General features: G+C 40.6%; 1 protein-coding gene across 4 annotated transcripts in view; it reads left to right on the forward strand.

Annotated features, from left to right (window-relative positions):
* Nucleotides 1–189: 189 nt before the first annotated feature.
* The window catches only part of ctc1 (CTS telomere maintenance complex component 1), an 82,548-nt gene continuing 64,985 nt past the window's right edge, over nt 190–17,752 (forward strand). The window contains exons 1-7 of one of the 4 annotated variants that reach the window (XM_072278094.1): nt 190–263; nt 4,272–4,459; nt 7,158–7,422; nt 9,879–10,108; nt 12,132–12,273; nt 15,149–15,457; nt 17,121–17,249. In XM_072278094.1, the coding sequence (XP_072134195.1) occupies nt 234–263; nt 4,272–4,459; nt 7,158–7,422; nt 9,879–10,108; nt 12,132–12,273; nt 15,149–15,457; nt 17,121–17,249 (1,293 nt within the window). In that variant the 5' untranslated portion in view covers nt 190–233. Of the gene's footprint in view, nt 264–3,250; nt 3,418–4,271; nt 4,460–7,157; nt 7,423–9,373; nt 9,475–9,878; nt 10,109–12,131; nt 12,274–15,148; nt 15,458–17,120; nt 17,250–17,752 lie in introns of those variants that run through there. The other 3 variants (XM_072278093.1, XM_072278095.1, XM_072278096.1) reach the window with 3 other exon arrangements.

Consider the following 17,752-nt stretch of genomic DNA (forward strand, 5'->3'; position numbering starts at 1 on the left):
ACAGATCGGTTCAATTAAACATTTGTTTTCGTTTATTTTAGGATATATCGAAATGTCCTATATTTTAATAAGCAACTACTTTAACATGAAAACTGGACGTATAAATCGAGGACAAAATATTGCTGTAGAGATACAAGAAATTCTGCAGATGCTGGAAACTTGAGCAACACACCACAAAATGCTGGAGGAACTCAGCAGGTCGGGCAGCATCTATAGAATGAAATGAATAATCGATGTTTCGGACCTGGACCCTCCATCAGCATGTGTGTAGAGATGATTTATACTCTTTTAATAGCAGTAAGATAGCTTTATTGTTATATTCAAATTCTTTCGTAACATGGGCAAATATACCATTAGTTCCTCATTGCCTGCTGCTTCTACATGTATAAGGCATTGAACTAAGATCCCAACTGTTCCCTTTTCAAAGCTTCAAAATACTTTTATTATCGACGTATGTGTGCAGTGTCTGAGATTCGTGTGCCCCACAGACAGCCACGAAACGAAGAAGAACCATGAAACCCACTCAAAGAAAAAGAACATTAATCGCCCCCACTCGCTAAAAAAAAACACAAATCGTGCAAATGACAACAGAAAATGAGCGAAGGCACAGGAAATAAAACGCAAAATCAAAAGGCATATTTCAGTTCAGCTCAGTATTCAATATCTCCAGGCCGTTCTGATTGAAAATTGCCCAAACTAGCAACACAAGAGGAGCGACCTAGAAACTAGAACACATCATAAACATGAATTAGAATCCACAATCCACAAACCGCGTCGATTAAACCGTACTCCGGCACCAATCCCACAGCATCGGGGGAGAGGGAGAGAGGGAGGGAGAGAGAGAAGGAGAGGGAGGGAGAGAGAGAACAGGGGGGTGGAGCGAGCGAGGGAGAGAGAGATCATTCTTTCGACTGAAAGGACCTTCCCTCGGAAGCAGGTCCTTTTGTTTAATGTAAAAAAAACGCTATGGCAAAATCTAGATATTACCATATGTTACTATTTGTTGCCCTCATGCCCTGCATTTGGCTGAAAAACTTCCCTCAGTCACAAAAGCAATTACATTTTGCCTCTTTGTACTGAATAACTTTCCTCTGCACCCACAGTTCTGATGCAGGGTGTTGAACATACCCTTGTCCTCATAGATGCTGAAGTCTTTCAGCCCTTGGTTGCTTTTAAAAACTCAGTTTAATGTGAAGAGCTGCCTGGAACTCATAACATCTGTATGAATACAAGCACGAGAAAATCTGCAGAAGTTGAAAATCCAAAACAATTTACGACGGGTCTCACCAATATAGAGCAGGCCACATCGGGAGCATCGGACACCATAGACGGCCCCAGCGGATTTGGAGGTGAAGTGTTACCTCACCTGGAAGGACTGTTTGGGGTCCTGAATAGTGGTGAGGGATGAGGTGTATGGGCAGGTGTTGCACTTGGACTGTTTGCAGGGATCAGTGCTGGGAGGGAGCTTAGTGGAGAGGGAGGAATGGAGGAGGGAATCACGGAGGGAGTGATCCCTGCAGAAAGCGGAGGGCGAGGGGAGGTTCAAATTTCAAAGTTCAAAGTCAATTTTTAAGTACATATATGCCACCGTATACAAACCTGGGATTAATTTTCCTGTGGGCATACTCAGCAAATCTATAGAATAGTAATCGATTAAAGATCAACCAGAGTATAGAAGACAAAAAACTGCAAATACAAATATAAATAAATAGCAATACATAACAAGAGGTAATGAGATAAAGAGTCCTTAAAATGAGATCATTGGTTGTAGGAATATTTCAACAATGGGCAAGTGAGTGCAGTTATCCCCTTTTTTTCAAGAACCTTATGGCTGAGGGGCAGTAACTGTTCTTGAACCTGGTGGTGCGAGTCCTGAGGCACCTGTACCTTCTACCTGATGGCAGCAGTGAGAAAAGAGCATGGCCTGGGTGGTGGGGGTCTCTGAGATGAATGGATAATGGTAAACATGTCTTCAGCGGGATCCCTTTGGAGATGGCGGAAGTTGTGGAGGATGATGTTTTGGGTGCAGTAGCTAATGAAGGGGTTGGTAAAGGTAAGGGGAACTCTATCACTGTTAGAGGGTGGGAGAATGGGTGAATGTTTGGGAAATGGAGGAGATGGGGGCGAGGTCAGTAAAATAGCACAGTACTGAAGAAGGGTCTCGGAGCATCAACTGTTACTCTTTTCCATTGATGCTGCCTGACTTACTGAGTTCCTCCAGCATTTTGTGTGTGTTGCTTTGGACTTCTACTATCGGTAGACTTTCTCATGCTAGCATTTTACAGGAGACAGGGTGGGAAGAGGTATAATGAAGATAACTGTGAAAATCGGTAGGTTTATACAAGATGTCAGTTGACAGTTTGTCTCCAGAGATGGAGACAGGGAGATTGAGAAAGGGGAGGGAGTTGTCAGAGATGGATGAAATGAACTTAAGGGCAGGGTAGAATTTAGAGGCAAAGTTGATAAAATTGATGAACTTGGCATGGGTGCATGAAACAGAACCAATGCAGTCATCGGTGTACCGGAGGAAGAGTTGGGGAGTATTACCAGGGAAGGCTTTGAACGTGGACCGTTCTATGTAGCCAATGAAGAGGCAGGCATGGCTGGGGCCCATGCGAGTTTGGAGAAAGTGGGCGGAGCCAAAGGAAAAATTGTTCAGGGTGAGTACCAGTTCTGCAAGATGTAGGAAGGTGGTGGTGGAGGGAAATTGGTTGGTTATTTTGTCAAGAAGGAAGCAGACAGCTTTGAAGCCTTCTTGACGTGGGATAGAAGTGTATAGGGACTAGACATCCATGGTGAAGATGAGATAGTCAGAGCCAGAGAATTGAGGAGACCAGGAAATTGAAAGTTACTTATGTCTTCCCTATGTAATTTCAAAGGGATGGGACCAGCATGATTGGTTTCACTAGCCATAAAATCAGTTGGCAATTAAGTGTGTACAAGTTTTTATTTCCCAAAGACTGGTTCTTATGTTAGTCTATCAATAATTATGCTATCTATAAATGATATAACTTCCTAAAATCAACTAACTGATTAATTGATCAAAAGTTTTCTCAGTTTTTAGGGTGTGTCTTCAGCCTACACGATTTTCTTTTCTCTCGCTTGAAAGGTACCGCCCTACCTGCTGGCGGTTCCAATTCATTTTTAATTTCTAACCCTTTCGCACTTGGGCAATCGACGATCCCAGAGCGGTGAACGCTGATTGGCTAGAGCCGGCCGCCGCAGCGCGCATGCGCATGGATGAGTTTCCGGTGGCCTCTGTCTGCCGCGCTTTCAAAGTCTATCTTTAAACCTTCCGCCTAGGTCTACAGCGTTGCGTTAGTTGAGATTAAATAATGACGTGTGTGTAATCACATTTAAGATGCATTAAGTAGCATGGAAGAATTTGTGGCAGAATTTGAGGAGCTGAACAGTGTTGTGAGTCACATTTTATTAACTAGTAACTGGCCCGGGGGTTATACCGATGCGCATCTATGTCAATGTCTCGGTTTAGTTACCAAGACTGTAGTTCAGGTTATTGAGATGACAGCTAGAGAATTTAAATTCTGTTTCTTATATGGACAGGAAAGGAATGGAGGGTTATGGGCTGAGTGCAGGTCGGTGGGACTAGGTGAGAGTAGCGTTTGGCACGGACTAGAAGGGCAGAGATGGCCTGTTTCCATGCTGTAATTGTTATATGGTTACGGTTATATAACCCTGCGACATCCGGATTGACACGTCCACCGGGAAACAAAATCTGCTGTCCTCACCCTACATTACACGTTAACGCCACCAAATCCATTGATGCCTAACTGCCCTCTGAAAAAGACTCAACAAACGTTTGTCGAAGGACTGTAAACGTGTATCAAACGAAACTAGTTAATTCATTTCATGCGAATACTCCCAAGTACAACTTCCTTCGTATACAATGATTTTAGAGCTATCTTGATATATCTCTGATTAAATTTTACTAAATCTACAGTGTTGAAGTAACTAAGAATAACTTGCACCATTCTGATCTTAAGGACTGTATCAGAAATTTAATATTAAATTCTTCATGAAGATGCAGTGGGAATAGTGAATGAGACTGCAACTTGAAGTATGTGTGTTCTTGTGTAAATTGTCAATTCACATTTGGCATTTTTGGTGAAATAATGACTGCATCAATGGTGGAATTAAATGCTTTGAAAAAAAATGTTTAAGTTAATACTTGTGAGTTATACCGTGCTACATATTTAGTCGTGAAGTTTATCATAATTTGAAGATGTCTTTTTTTTTGGATTGCCTTTCAGAATGCTAAGTGGCTCCAGGATTTGTACAGGTTTACAGAAGAGAACCTCCTTCCACTGGTGCATCCTGGAATTACTTGCAAGGAGCTGAGTAGCTGTCTTCTTAAATGCCTGTGCAAAGTTTGTCTCGATTCCAGTAAATCTTCCTGCCAACAAGGAAAAGATGGACTTATTCTTCTTTTAAACTACAGGTATTGTACACACAAATCACATGTTTAGCATAGTAGTTTCATATAGACAGATGTTCTAAATGTCATGATTCAATTTTTTTAAACCTAGAACATTTATATAACAATACACAAAAAGCTGGAGGAATTCAGCGGGCCAGGCAGCAACTTGAAAAAGAGTAAATAGTTTTGGTCTGAGGCCCTTCATCAGGACTGGAAAGGAAAGGGAGAAGTCACAATAAGAAGCTGGGGGAGTGGGGAGGGAAGGAAGAAGTACAAGGTGGCAGATGATACCGGGCGGAGGGAGGGGATGAAGTAACGAGCTGGGAAGTTGATTGGTGAAAGAGATAAAGGGCTGGAGAAGGAGGCATCTGATAGTAGAGGACAGAAGACCATGGAAGAAAGGGAAGGGGGAGGAGCACCAGAGGGAGGTGAAGGGCAGGAAAAGAGATGAGGTGAGAGAGGGAAACAGGAATGGGGGATGGTGAAGGTGGGGGTGGAATTACCAGAAGTTCGAGAAATTGATGTTCATGCCATCAGGTTGGAGGTTACCCAGAGGGACTATAAGGTGTGGCTCCTCCACCCTGAGTGTGGCCTCGTCAGCCTCCTCTACTGCCGTGATATGTCGGAATGGGAAGTGGAATTGAAATGAGGTGATCCTGTTTTTTGAGGTGGACAGAGCGAAGGTGCTCAGTGAAACAGTCTCCCAATCTACGTTGGGTCTCACTGTTATACAGAAGGCCACACCAGGAGCACCAGATACAGTAGATGACCCCAACAGACCCTTTGGTGAAATGTCGCCTCACCTGGAAGGACTTTTTTGGGCCCTGAATGGTACTGAGAGAGGAGGTGTAGGGGCAGGTGTGGTACTTGTTCTGCTTGCAAGGATAAATACCAGGAGGGAGATTGGTGGGGAGGGATGAGTGGTCAAAGGAGTCGTGCGGGGCTATCTCTGTGGAAATGAGGGTGAGAGAAAGATGTGCTTTGTTGGGAGATCCTGTTGGAGATTGCTGGAGAAGGGGGAATCTGATAAGAGAGGACAGAAGACCATCAAAGAAAGGGAAGGAGGAGGAGCATGAGAAATCAATTTCCCAGCTCTTTATTTAACACCCTCCCCCCCCCCCACCGCCCCCAGTTTCACCTATCACCTGCTGCCTTGTACTTCTTCCTCCCCTCCCCCCAACTTCTTAATCTGACTTTTCCCCTTGCTTTGTATTTGTTGTCTTCTGCACTGGTTGATTTTCATTGATCCTGTTATATTTAGTAGTCTATAGATTTACTGAGTATGCCCACAAGAAAATGAATCTCAGGATTGTGTATGCTTACATATCTGTACTTTGATAATAAAAGTTACTTTGAATTTTGATTAAGCGATGCTTGAATTAAAGTCTTGGGGCTTGTTTTTGTGCATCAGTGCCAGTTATTATGGAATTTTGCTTTGAATTTGGTAGACTTTCTAGACGACGTGTAGCTTTTCGCAATTTCCGGTTCTTGAAGGAGGTACAGAAGCTCGGGTCTTGAAGCTTGATGAGCTTGTATGGGATGATTGTGTTGAACGCTGAACTGTGGTTGATAAACAGCAACCTAATGCATAATATTATTTATTTCCGGCTATTTGAGTCACTCTGCCCAGCAACCCCCAATGACCCCAATCTAACCCTGACCCAATCACGGGACAATTTACAGTGATCAATTAACCTATCCGGCACTTCTCTGGACTGTGGGAGGAAACCAGGTGTCCAGGGAAAACCCATGCATTCCATGTGGAGGACGTACAGAGATCTCTTACTCCAACTGCTCAAGAAGTGTAGAAGTGTCATGCCAACTATGACACTACCACGGGGTCCATACTTCAAGTTTATATTGTCTAGATGGTCCATAGCAGAAGGAAGAGACAGAGAAATCACTTTGGCTGTTGACCTGATGTGGCTGTAGGCAAACTGGAGCTGATCCAGGTCACCTGCGAGGCAGGAGTTGATTCACACCGTAATCAGTCTCTTGAAGCACTTCATTAGGGTTCATGTAAGTGCAATTGAACGGTTGTCATTGAAACAGATCACCACACTACAAGTAGTGTAGGTAGGTTTCAAATCCGCTTACGTAGGTGCCACTAAGGTGGAAAGAAGCTATTGATCAGTCATTAAAACAGGAAGAAGGAGGTGGGGAGGTCAAGGCTTCAATCATTAACTATTGACTGGTTGACTGTCAGCTGTTACATTGGTCAAAGTATATTTATCATCAAAGTACGTATATGTTAGCGCGTGGCCAAGTGGTTAAGGCGATCGTCTAGTGATTTGAAGGTCGCTGGTTCGAGCCCCAGCCAAGGCAACGTGTGTTGTGTCCTTGAGCAAGGAACTTAATCACACATTGCTCTGCGACGACACTGGTGCCAAGCTGTATGGGTCCTAATGCCCTTCCCTTGGATAACATCAGTGGTGTGGAGTGGGGAGACTTGCAGCATGGGCAACTGCTGGTCCTCCATACATCCTTGCCCAGGCCTGCGCCCTGGAAACCTTCCAAGGCACAAATCCATGGTCTTATGAGACTAACGGATGCCTATATATGTTACCATATGCTACTTTGAGATTCATTCTCTTTCAGGCATTTATGGAAAAATTAAGAAAAATGGAATTTATGAGATACTACAAATAAAGACTGACAAAGACTAATTGCAGATTGGCTTCATTTACTTGCCTGATAACCGAATTTGATTATGTTGCAGATTTATATCTCTCTCTGAGCTACAATCACAGCAAAAAAGCCTGTGTTGCAGTCACTTAACATGGAGCGCCTGTCAGTATGAGGAGTGGACTCTGGACAAAGAAAACTTTCTAGTTGGTCACGCGGCTCTCAGTCGCACAAACTTCCTGCTGTGTGGTGTGCTGACAGACAAGGTTGGTGTTACCCAAGGTACTTCACAGAGCATAGAGCGGTGGAGTGATGGAAACCTGTACTTGCAAAGCAAGAATGGATTCATTCCTTGTGAGGTAAATAAATATCAAAACCTATTTGACTGGTTTTGAGGCAATTAGTTTTGGTGTCTATCAAGTTTATGGGATAGTGGATGGTGGAAAATAACAATATTGCTTGATTTTAAGAGTGGGAAATTTAGTCAAGTTGAAAGAATTCTTATGGATAAATTGATAGTACCATTAATTTTTTTTAGCAACTGTTCTTAACTAAAATACCTAATTTCTTTATTATGATGCATTAGAATCATAGATTTGTAGAACACTACAGCACAGAAACAGGTGTCTTGGCCCATGTAATCCATGCTGAACTGTTATTCTGCCTGGACCTTAGCCCTCGATACGCCTCCACCTATGTACTTATCAAAATTTCTCTTGAATGTTGAAATTGAATCCACATCCACGACAACTACTGGCAGCTCAGTCCACACTCTCACTGCCCTCTGAGTGAAGAAGTTCCCCCTTACGTCTTCCTAAACATTTCAACTTGACCCTTAACCCATGACCTCTAGTTCTAGTCTCACCCAATGCCTATTTGCATTTACTATGCGTAATTTTGATAGTACCCTTATCAAATCTCCCTTGATTTTACTACACTGCAGAATCCATCTCTGACAATCCATCTGGACATGTCCTCAGATAGTCACAGTCAGGTGATAATTGTACAATTCTCTTGTCAGACACTGGCATTCATTTTAAACTATGAATAAGTGATGAAATGAACAACTTAATCGAACATTGGGATACTTTTTTTCCCACATATTAGCAGGAAGTGATCTGCTCAGATATAAAATTTAAAACCTAACTTGAACTCGTGTAATATTTTACATTCCAAACTGCTCCTTGTGGTAATTACAATAACTTGAAATATGCTGTTGTTCAGGATGCCATCCCAGGCATTTCACTGGTGCCCAATACAATACTGTGTTGTATTGTTCCTGCTTGTGTTTGCATTTAAAACTTAATTGTTGTCAGAAACATGATCATATTTCAGTTGTGTTTGGACTAGTGGTGGCTGCAGGATGCCATTTCACAAAAATTAGCAAAAATCAAATGTTCTTAATTAGTTTTAGTTTATGAATTTTAATTGGAATTGGAAAGCTTCATGTTTACAGGTTGGGAGCTAAAGAAATAGTTAAATGGAAGTCTACTTCCTGGTTAAAAACAACTATTTAATTTGTGTGAATGGTTGACTTGGGTTCAGGAGATGGAAAAGAATTGAAATACCATTTTTTCTTTGACAAAAAAGTACCAGGAATGAGAGCAATGACTTTTTTAAGCATTAATTTGGCTCATAGTGCTTGCAAAATGACAAAGTACTTCATCAAACTATTAAATACTTTGGGGATTGGCCAAGTATATTTTAATATACTAAATATAGATTAATATATTAAATATACACAGTGTAATTAAGAAGAAGGCTTGTCTATGCCACACTTCTTTGGAGGTTGCGAAGATTCAGCATGACACTTAAAACTTTGACAAACTTTTGTAGATGTGTGGATGAGAGAATATTGAATTGCTGCATCACAGCCTGGTATGGAAAAATCAATGCCTTTGTATGGAAAATCCTGCAAAAAATAGTGGATATGGCCCAGACCAACACAGATAAAGCCCTCCACGCCATTGAGCACATCTACACGGAGCATTGTCACAGGAAAGCAGCATCTATCATCAGGGATCCCCACCACCCAAGTCACGCTGTCTTCTCACCACTGCCATCGTAGAAGGTGCAGGAGGTACAGGAGCCTCAGGACTCGCATCACCAGATTCAGGAACAGTTATTACTCTGAACCATCATGCTCTTGAACCAAAGGGGATAACTTCACTCAACTTCACTTGCCTCATCACTGAAATGTTCCCACAATCTATAGACTCACTTTCAAGGATTCTTCATTTCATGTTTTCAATATTTATTGATAATTTATTTATTACTATTTCTTTCTTTTTGTATTTGCACAGTCTTTTGCACACTGTGTGGCCTGTTGGTACAGTCTTCCATTGATTCTATTATGGATATTGAATTTATTGAGTATTCCTGCAAGAAAATGAATCTTAGGATTGTATATGGTAATGTATATGTACTTCAATTAAAAAAATTACTTTGAAATTTGAAATATATTAACAAAGTCAGATCCTTGTCTAGCTCTGTAATTGAGTTTAGGTGGGAAAAAAAATCTAGCAATAGAACCCTTGCCCATCTCCTAATATAAGTTAATTATTCAAGCAAATTGTATTTTTAATTTGATCAGGAGTTGGAGTTGTACGTAACTTTTTCTATTAGATGCATGATACAACCATCTGTGAAGCTGATCGATTCTCTCAATGTAAGCCGTTGTTTGCAATGAACGTGCAGATAAGAGTGAGAGAGTCACTTCATGCCACTGAGTTTTTTGTTGTACACATTTAATATAAAACTTTGTATCTTGTATATTTATATTTACTGTTTCTTTCCTGGTGCAATTTTTGACAAGATTCTCAATTTGGATCCGCAATGGTTGGATCATTTGGTCCTCCTTTCAAGCTGGAGTTATATTCCTGTGAGCGGTGGAGGTTCAAGACCCAAAGGGGTTGAAGCTGGCTATCTGGAAGTAATTGAAGTGCCCTCCCTTGTGCTTCCAAAGCAGTCGGTTGGCAACTTTGTGGGACCAAAAGCCCTAACTGTATTGCTGCCTGACTCAGCTATACATCTCCTGGACAAAGAGTAAGATCTGCTTGAAGAAAGATGCTAAGATGTTTCATTGTGATGGTTCCTGTCTCTCTGAGATGCTTCAGACATTTTAAGAGTTAAACTATAGATTGTATTGCTGATTTTTCTAGCAATTATACTTCAATGCATCTTGATTGCAAAAACTGATTGTCGATTCAGTTGTTTAAGCTCATGTTGTTGTTTTCAAAAGACTACCTGGTGTATTTAAAACAAAAATCAATAGTGACACATTCCCCTTTTTAATTTGAAGCAATCAGAACAACTTGTTGATAGTTTATTCTAACTGATCCTATCTGTACAGAGCAGTGGTAAATATTCATGACTTTAAATTTAATTTAAAAGAAACCCCACAATTTCCTCCTTTTTAGAAGTTGGATAGTGTTTTGAAATCCATCCATTCCAGCTTACCTCAACTGTAAATTTAAGAGCTACAGGTGATGAGCTTAACCTGACAGCGGATCTCTGAATAACTACTTATCATACACTTAGTCCCACAGCCTTGGCAAAATTAAAAAAGCTTAATTGAACAAATTGAGTTTTACAGTTAATCCATACAAACAAATCTTTGGTGTTTAATTGACACTCCTGTATTTCTATCTCTGGATGACTTCTGAGAAATAGAAATGAATTCATTCAATATGTTGTGGTTGAGAGTTTTCTAACAGACAGATTCCACATCTTAAAAATTTCTCTTTGCCCAGTATTTAAAAATGGTCCAGTTTTATTTTCTGAGGAAAGGCAGCCAATTATATAAAATAAAGGAGATGATGAGGTTCACCAGGTTGATTCCGGCGATGAGGGGTTAGACTATGAGGAGAGATTGAGTCGCCTGGGACTGTACTCGCTGGAATTCAGGAGAATGAGAGGAGACCTTATAAAGTTATGAAAGGGATAGACAGAGGCAGGAAAGTTGTTTCCACTTGAGACTAGAACTAGGGGACATAGCCTCAAGATTTTGGGGAGTAAATTTAGGATGGAGATGAACTGCTTTTCCCAAAGAATGGTGAATCTGTGGAATTCTCTGCCCAGTGAAGCAGTGGAGGCTACCTCAGTGAATATATTTAAGACAAGGTTGGATAGATTTTTGCATAGTAGGGGAATTAAGTGTTATGGGGAAAAGGCAGGTAGGTGGAGATGACTCCATGGTCAGATCAGCCATGATCTTATTGCATGGCAAAGCAGGCTTGATGGGCCAGATAGCCTACTTCTGCTTCCATTTCTTATGTTCTTAAATTCTGCTCTGAAGCAGATGAAAAGCTTGAAAGCAGTTTAGGAATTCAAAAAGCCCGCTGTGCAATTTAAAAAAAAAACTTGTTACTGAAACAAAAAGTAGGCATAGAGCTCATTGCTTGAAAGGGTGGTAGAGGGAAAATCTCCGGTACATTATAGAGAGATTCAGCAGATAAGCAGGCTTTTGGGCCCATCAAGTCCATGCTAACCATAAAGGACCTATATTAGCACACTAATCCTACTCTAACTCTTTCAATGCGATTTCACCATCAGAAGTGTATTGGCATTTGAGGAATTTGAAGGGACTGTTACCTTTGAAATTATATGGCCTGGTTTCTGTTACTATCAATAATTATTGTTGCAATTTCCCAAGTAACCATAAGTAATGTAATACCATATGTAATGTGATGTATGAAATCCCAGGAAATCAGTTTCTGAGATACTCAAACTACCCTGTCTGACACCAACAATCATTCCACGGTCAAAGTCACTTAGATCACATTTCTCCCCCATTCTGATGTTTGGTCTGAACAACAACTGAATCTCTCGACCATGTTTGCATGCTTTTTTGCATTGAGTTTCTGCTAAGTGATCAGCTGATTAGATATTTGCATTATTGAGCAGGTGTACCTAATAAAGTGGCCACTGAGTGTAGTGTGTGGTGTTCAATATCATCACTGATAGAGTCACTAAAGTCAGATGGCCAGCTTTACTTGGAATGATATTGATTGGTCACTTGTTATAAATAAGAAGTGACATTAATTGTATTGTCTTTGTCTTTGTCAAGATTTCCTTGCCAAAGAGTGAAACTGAACATAGCTGGAGAACTTTGCCGCCTCAGCTCAGTTTTGAGCATCCGAGGAAAAACCTTCTTCTTCTTCTTTCTCAGCTCATTTACAACTGATACTTGTCTTCCAGTTGTCATTCAGGTGTGTTTCTTTTAATGTTTTAATCAAGTTAAATACAGTTTTCAACTAGGCTTGTGTCCAATGAGTATTATATACTGTAAAATAATTGTAAGTATATACAGTGATTTGTTTTAATCATAAATTTTCAGAATAGTTGGTTTTTGAAGAAATGGCCAAGCTGATCTCATTTTATACTTGTATCATCAAATTGTTTTTGGAGATGGACCATAAGACATGAGCAGAGTTAGGCCATTCAGCCCATCGAGTCCGCTCAACCATTCCATCATAGCTGAATTACTTTTCCCCTCAACGTTTCATGTAGATGTGCTCACTGGCTGGGAGATTTTTACCCATGATGTACTAGGCCAAATCCACTGTCTTTTGTAGGATTTTCCACTCAAAGGCGTTGGTATTCCCATACCAGGCCATAATGCAGTCAGTAAGCACATCTTCCAGCACACATCTATAGAAGTTAAATAGTGAGAAAGGCAAGTTGGCCTTCATTAGTTGCGGCACTGAGTATAGGAGTTGAAGTTCTGTTACAGTTTTATAAGACATTGGTTGGGCTCTATTCGGAGTACTGTTAACTGTTTTGGTTACCCTGTTATGGAAAAGGTGGTTCTAAGCTAGAAAGAGCGCAGGAAAGGTTTACCACATGTAACTCAGGCCCCCTCCCAAGTCCAGGCAACAAGGAGAGGTTGCATAGACTAGGACTTTGAGATTGAGAGATGACCTGAAGGAAGTGTATAAGATTGCGAGGGACATAGACAGGGGGAAAGCATATGGACTTTTTCCCAGTGATGGAGCACTATAAACAAGTGGTATAGGTTTAAAATCAGAGATGAGAGATTTAAAAGGGACAATTAGCTCCTTCGTGCAAAGGGTGGTGCGTACTTGGAATGAGTTGCTAGAGTTAGTGGTTAATGTGAGCACATTAGCAACACTTAAATGACATTTAGATATGTACATGGACAGTGGAGTTTTTGGGCCAAGTGCAGGCGGATGGGATTAGCTCACTGGGCAACACAGTCAGCATAAATGAGTTGGGGTAAAGGGCCTGTTTCCATGCTGAATGACGCAATGAATGGCAGAATATTGGCTTATAACACTGATTGTCTGCTGCTGCTTTTCTCAGTGGCAAACTGACCTCCTGATAAGAGAATAATAAGTACATTAGGTAAACTGTAAGAAATTACTGAAGTAATGTAAAACATAAACTTATTAAAATGAATAAATGCACGTCCACCAGTGCTGAAAGCAGCAATTGTATCTTGTGTCCTTGTAGACTGGGTGGAAGAAACAGATCAACGTGCTGGTCCTAAGCAAAAAAAGATGTACCACTATTAAGAACGCATATATTTCAGATTCTTTCATTCCACTTGATTTGTAGCCTGCAGTGATAATAATAATAGAAGTAGCTTAGTTCAAGTACCAATCTGATATTCCAATTCTATGCTTGTATGAAATTCTTAATGAGAATATCATTTCATTCTGGGTAAACAAGTTAAAGCCCTTAAAATGCATGGTGTGGAAATTGCATTCAATAGTTTTTTTGCAATCCAATTGTAACACTTTAGTGGAATGAGCTACGATAACTAAATTATTTTTAGCCTTACTACAAATGGAGTATAACAAGTTGCCTGTAATAGTCTAGACTTAGATGATCAAATTCTGTCCATTTCACACCTCAGCAACTAATTGCACACTTATGATTTGTACTCATCTGCCTGCGGTAGTTTAAGAATGTCTTCCGTGAAAGTAAGTAATTACTGAGTCCATCTGAGAAGTCCTTTACTGTTGGTGGTGTTAATTGGATATTTTTCATTCTGTTTAAACCTGATCTCTGAGCCTGTGGTTTTTTTCTAGTGCTATTCTTTAACATTGATAAGGTGTCTGATAATACCACCTGGTGCTGGTATTATTTGCTTACTTTACAGTCGTTAGCTTTCAAATAGACCAAAATGAGTATGCATAGGAAAATATGCATTTTTCCTGTCTAAAATAAGAGTTCATGCAGTTTAAGAGTGAAATTAGGTGCAAGAAGTTTCTAATTATGTTATGAATGGTCCCAAACCCGGCTGTGAAAGGAGGGGGGTTGGGATGAGGCTAGCAATCCCATTTCGTAAAAACCCAGTGCTACAGAAAAGGCAAGAGAAGCTCCAACACCTCATCTTCAGGAGAGGAATGATCTTTGTCTAGAAGTCATGTGGTTAAAGCTGCAAGTTCTTGGACGCCACAGGGGTGATTAGCCCTCTATCATCCAGATGAAAAAATGGTCCAGGATAGAGGACCCTGGTGAGCTCTAAACACAAAATACTCTGCAGATGTCTGTTGTCTTTACCAGTAAGGGTGATGGGCTGAAGTAGAATTTTATGCCAAACGTAATTGGGCATTGTCAATGTAATGTAATTTTTTTTTCAGGTAGAAAGAATCTCGGAATAGAAGGTTGCCACTTTAGAGAAGATGAGGAATTTCTTTAGTCAGAGGGTGGTGAATCTGTGAAATTCATTGCCATAGATGGCTGTGGAGGCCAAGTTATTGGGTATATTTAAAGCATAGGTTGATAGTTTCTTGATTATTAAAGGTGTCAAACGTTATGGGGAGAAGGTAGGAGAATGGGGTTGAGATGGAAAATAAATCAGCCACAATCGAATGGTGGAGCAGAACAATGGGCTGAATGGCCTAATTCTGCTCCTATATCTTATGATCTAGAATACAGTGCAGATCATACGTGTTCTCATCATACCATTGAAGCAGTAGTGATTGTCATTTTTGTCAAATCAATTACTTGTAGTTTTGATATAAAAGGGAAGGAAATTATTTTGTATGTTGTAAATTCTAATTGAATGGGAAGTGGATGTTTTCAACCTGAATTTGCCAATTTTTCTCCTTTTAGGTTCCTGCCAAACTAATGTGGCACCATTGCCTTGAGGTTTCAAAGAAATACATTATTACAAAGGTCTTCGTTTCTGGCCTCCAGGGTACTGATTATAAAGTGTTTGTAGTGTCGTCATCGTCTGACTTCTATATTTATGCTGAGGGACTAGTGAGAGAACAGACACTGGCAGAGTTTATGCAAGCTTCAGATACAAATCGGATGCCATATAAAGAATCTTTTCAGAATAGAGTGTCATTGGACTGGTCAAATCAAAGCACAATTGAAGATGTTTACAAGAACAAAGAATCTAAAATAATTTCTTATCGTGTGAGTATTCTGTGTTTGGAGGTAATGTCAAATTATACAGGGGTCAGAAGGTGAGTCTTTGGATCATTTTGGAGTTATCTTCCTCATGATCCCTTGTACAGCTTGACTTTGAAGAAAGACCCTCTGTTTTAAGTTTAAAGTAAATTTGGGCAGGCCATATCATAGTGGGACAGTTGTTGCCTGGATCTGGTAGTGTTGTTTGAGAACTTCACGGCAGAGGTTATTACGTTACTCTCCAAAGTGAGAATCCAATCAGATTCTCTATCTAATTCAAGAAGTGCTGAACCAAAATCAGTGTTTTCTAGCTACACACATCAAAGTTGCTGGTGAACGCAGCAGGCCAAGCAGCATCTGTAGGAAGAGGTGCAGTCGACGTTTCAGGCCGAGACCCTTCGTCAGGACTAACTGAAGGAAGAGTGAGTAAGGGATTTGAAAGTTGGAGGGGGAGGGGGAGATCCAAAATGATAGGAGAAGACAGGAGGGGGAGGGATAGAGCCAAGAGCTGGACAGGTGATAGGCAAAAGGGGATACGAGAGGATCATGGGACAGGAGGTCCGGGAAGAAAGACAAGGGGGGGGGGACCCAGAGGATGGGCAAGAGGTATATTCAGAGGGACAGAGGGAAAAAAAGGAGAGTGAGAGAAAGAATGTGTGCATAAAAATGAGTAACAGATGGGGTACGAGGGGGAGGTGGGGCCTTAGCGGAAGTTAGAGAAGTCGATGTTCATGCCATCAGGTTGGAGGCTACCCAGACTTCGCCAATTCATTTGTTACTGGACAGAAGTCCAGATTGACTCTACTGAAGGTTACTTAGCTGTTATATACCCTATTCGTCAGATACATCAAGTCCACAAAGCATTCTTCAATCAAAGTTCAAAATACATTTATTTGTCTCGTTACAGTCAGCTACAAAACTAGGAAACCTCCCTGTAACCTTTGATGCCATTACTAATCAAGAACCTATCAACCTCACTTTAAATATACCTAATGATTTGGCCTTCACAGCCATCCATGGTAATAAATTCCACAGATTCACCTTCCTCTGGCTGAAAAAATTCCTCCTCATCTCTGTTCTGAATGGACTTCTATTCTGAGTCTGTGCCCTCTGATCCATGACTCCCCGATTCCCCCCCCCCCACAACTGGAGACACCCCTCTGCATCCACTCTACCTAGGTCTTTCAATATTCATACATTTCAATGAGGACCCCCCCCCCCCCCAATACTTCTAAACTCCAGTGAAAGAGAATATGATTTTTTTTTTGGTTGCAAATTTTTGTTTGCAATAAACCCTACAGATATTTAGCTGATGGCCTCCCAGTGCTCGTTTGTTGTTATGAAATTGGTTCTCTGAAAGTTGCACAGTGGCAGAGAGGGACTGCTCGCCATAATAACCAATCCCTTCCTATGAGTATGTGTCTAGCTTTACCTGATTCTTTGTGTGATTAAACTTTCAGCTTTTGCTACTGTAGATTGCATGTGTAAACCAGTGAAGTGTCTCTTTAGATTCATGCCTGGTGGGCTGTTGAAGCTATACATTATTTGAAAGATTGTCGTAAACGATCTTTGATTGATTGATTAAGTCGAAGTCGAGTTTATTGTCATATGCACAAGTACTTGTATGCTGAGTTGCCATGAGAAATTTAATTATGTTTTTAAATTTCAGGGTGTGATAAGTAAGGTACTAAATTTTAGAGCAGGCCTATATGAACTGGATGGCAAATTTGGCCTTTGTGTGGCCTACCAGCAGTTAGTAAATTATGGTCGTGGTTTACGTCCTGGAGCACGAGTGGAGGTAAAAATGTTTGTATTTTTTCTTCAGTTCTTCATTTTCCTTGTGATTTATAGTGAACTCTATAATGTCTCATCTAACGAGATTATTGGAGAAATTCTGCGCCAAATATAGTTTAATTGTGTCTGCTAATTGTCCAAGTTGTGTACAGGTTTCCCCCGCCATCCGAAGGTAGGGCATCCTATGAAACAGTTTGTAAGCCGAAATGTTGTAAAGCGAAGAAACAATTACCATTTATTTATATGGGAAAATTTTGTAAGTGTTCGCAGACCCAAAAATAACCTACCAAATCATGCCAAATAACACATAAAACCTAAAATAACAGTAACATATAGTAAAAGCAGGAATGATATGATAAATACACAGCCTATATAAAGTAGAAATACTTCTCTACAACGATTGCCTGCACAGATCTCCGTAGTGAAAATCTCACGCAAGCGCTGTTGGCATAAACGCGCTCTCCAGTAACCTTTAAACTATGAAGCTGCCAAACCTACCAAATAACA

The sequence above is a fragment of the Mobula birostris genome, chromosome 14, assembly GCF_030028105.1.
Source record: "Mobula birostris isolate sMobBir1 chromosome 14, sMobBir1.hap1, whole genome shotgun sequence".
In the NCBI taxonomy this organism is placed as follows: domain Eukaryota; kingdom Metazoa; phylum Chordata; class Chondrichthyes; order Myliobatiformes; family Myliobatidae; genus Mobula; species Mobula birostris.